Here is a 1,566-nt window from a genome sequence, read left to right as displayed (position 1 = left end):
GACTGAGCCGCCCAGGTGCCCCTCAGTTTCCCGGTTTTTCAGTGGTGCTGGCAGGGACGGTACCCCAAGAGTGGCTGGCGGCGGGCTGAGTGGGAGAGTAAAACCCGGGTTAAGTGTCCAAAGAGGCAAATTCAGGATGAGGAGGATAAGCTGCAGCTGGTGGTTGTGGGAGAAAGGAAAGGTGAAGAATCAGGCCGAGGTGGGGGCAGCTCCTGGAGGCCTCTCCAACGTCTAGACGAATAGGGAAAAAACTCGGCTGCACAGTGGGGTGGGGGAGACTGGGAATCCAAGAGGGACCCCTGTGTGGGCAGCCCCGGTGAGGCCCACTCCTGGGGGTGGCTTGGATCCGGGCCACCCAGCTTCTGAGGGGGCCGGGGCCAGGAAAGGGGGCTCAGTGCTGGTCCCAGGAACGGCGTGAGCTCCCGTTGTGAAATAATGCAAGGTGGCCTCTGGTTGGACTACAGGAAGTGGAGAGGGCCACGCTTTCCGGCAACAGTGACGATTTTGTGTCCCAGGACGCAGTGTCCCTGGTGGCCAGTCCCTGGCCACCCCTCTTCTCCCTAGCTGACACAGGGGACAGGGCTGAGGCCCTGCGGCCCGGCAGGAACTCTGTGGCTCCTCCGTAAGATTCCTTGGGGGTGAGCTGTCCCTCCCCACTGACCCCACACCCATTCTGACGCCCCTGGCCGCAGCGAGGCCATCCACCCCCTTGTCTAAGCCCCTCCTCCCCTGCCCCAAGGTCAGGCTGGAGGAAGAAGGCTGTTAACCCAGCAGTGAGTGGGGGGAGTGCCGTCCCCACCCCTTCAAAAGCCACCTTGGCGGAGGCATTAGCTAAACATCTCCTGGGTCCCCGAAGGCTCCCGTGTGAAGTCTGCCGTGTTCAAACGCAACCAGCAAATCTCCCGAGACGGGTCCCCAGGAATTAGCTGCACAGGCAGATGAAAGCCGCTCTGATGTGCGAGCCAGAGAGTGTGTGGGAAGGAGGAGGCCCTACCTGCGCGCTGCAGGGTCCAGGGAAGCAGGAGCAAACCCAGGAGCCAGGGGCCCGAGCGGGGGGCCGGCGGGGCCCGCCGCCTCTCCATGGGGCCTCCCGCCCGGCGGTCCTCCTTCCGCTCTGGTTCACCGGAGGGGACGGCCTGCTGGTGGCCAGAGTTCCCCTTTGAGTCTCCGCGAAGCTCCACCCCGGCCACCCTTCTGCTTCCTCCGGGCCTCACTGGGCCTGCTCCTCTCAATAACCCCGGACTTCCTGGGGCGCCTGGGTGTCCCAGTCAGTTAAACGTCCGACTCTTGGTTTCAGCTCAGGTCATGCATGATCTCACGGTTTGGGAGTTCGAGCCCCACATTGGGCTCTGTGCTGACAGCTCAATGCCTGCTTGGGATTCTCTGCCTCCCTCTTTCTCTCTGCCCCTCTCCTGCTCATGTTCTTTCTCTCTCTCAAAGACAAGTAAATAAACTTTAAAAAAATAACCCTGGGGGTGCTTGGATGGCTCAATTGAGTTTCTGACTCTTGATTTCTGCTCACGATTTGGGAGTTCGAGCCCCACGTCGGGCTCTGCGCTGACAGCG

At 61.6% G+C, this 1,566-nt stretch overlaps 1 protein-coding gene across 1 annotated transcript in view; it reads right to left on the bottom strand.

Moving 5' to 3' along the window:
- NFAM1 (NFAT activating protein with ITAM motif 1) overlaps nt 1–1,207 on the bottom strand; it is a 28,079-nt gene extending 26,872 nt beyond the window's left edge. Inside the window, exon 1 of the mRNA XM_029953694.1 lies at nt 995–1,207. Coding sequence (XP_029809554.1) covers nt 995–1,082 — 88 coding nt within the window. The 5' untranslated portion in view covers nt 1,083–1,207. The remainder of the gene's footprint in view (nt 1–994) is intronic.
- Between the last annotated feature and the right edge of the window lie 359 nt (nt 1,208–1,566).

Source organism: Suricata suricatta, chromosome 10 (assembly GCF_006229205.1).
Source record: "Suricata suricatta isolate VVHF042 chromosome 10, meerkat_22Aug2017_6uvM2_HiC, whole genome shotgun sequence".
Taxonomy (NCBI): domain Eukaryota; kingdom Metazoa; phylum Chordata; class Mammalia; order Carnivora; family Herpestidae; genus Suricata; species Suricata suricatta.
Note: the sequence above shows the minus strand (reverse complement) of the source record. Positions and strands in the feature narration are given on the sequence as shown.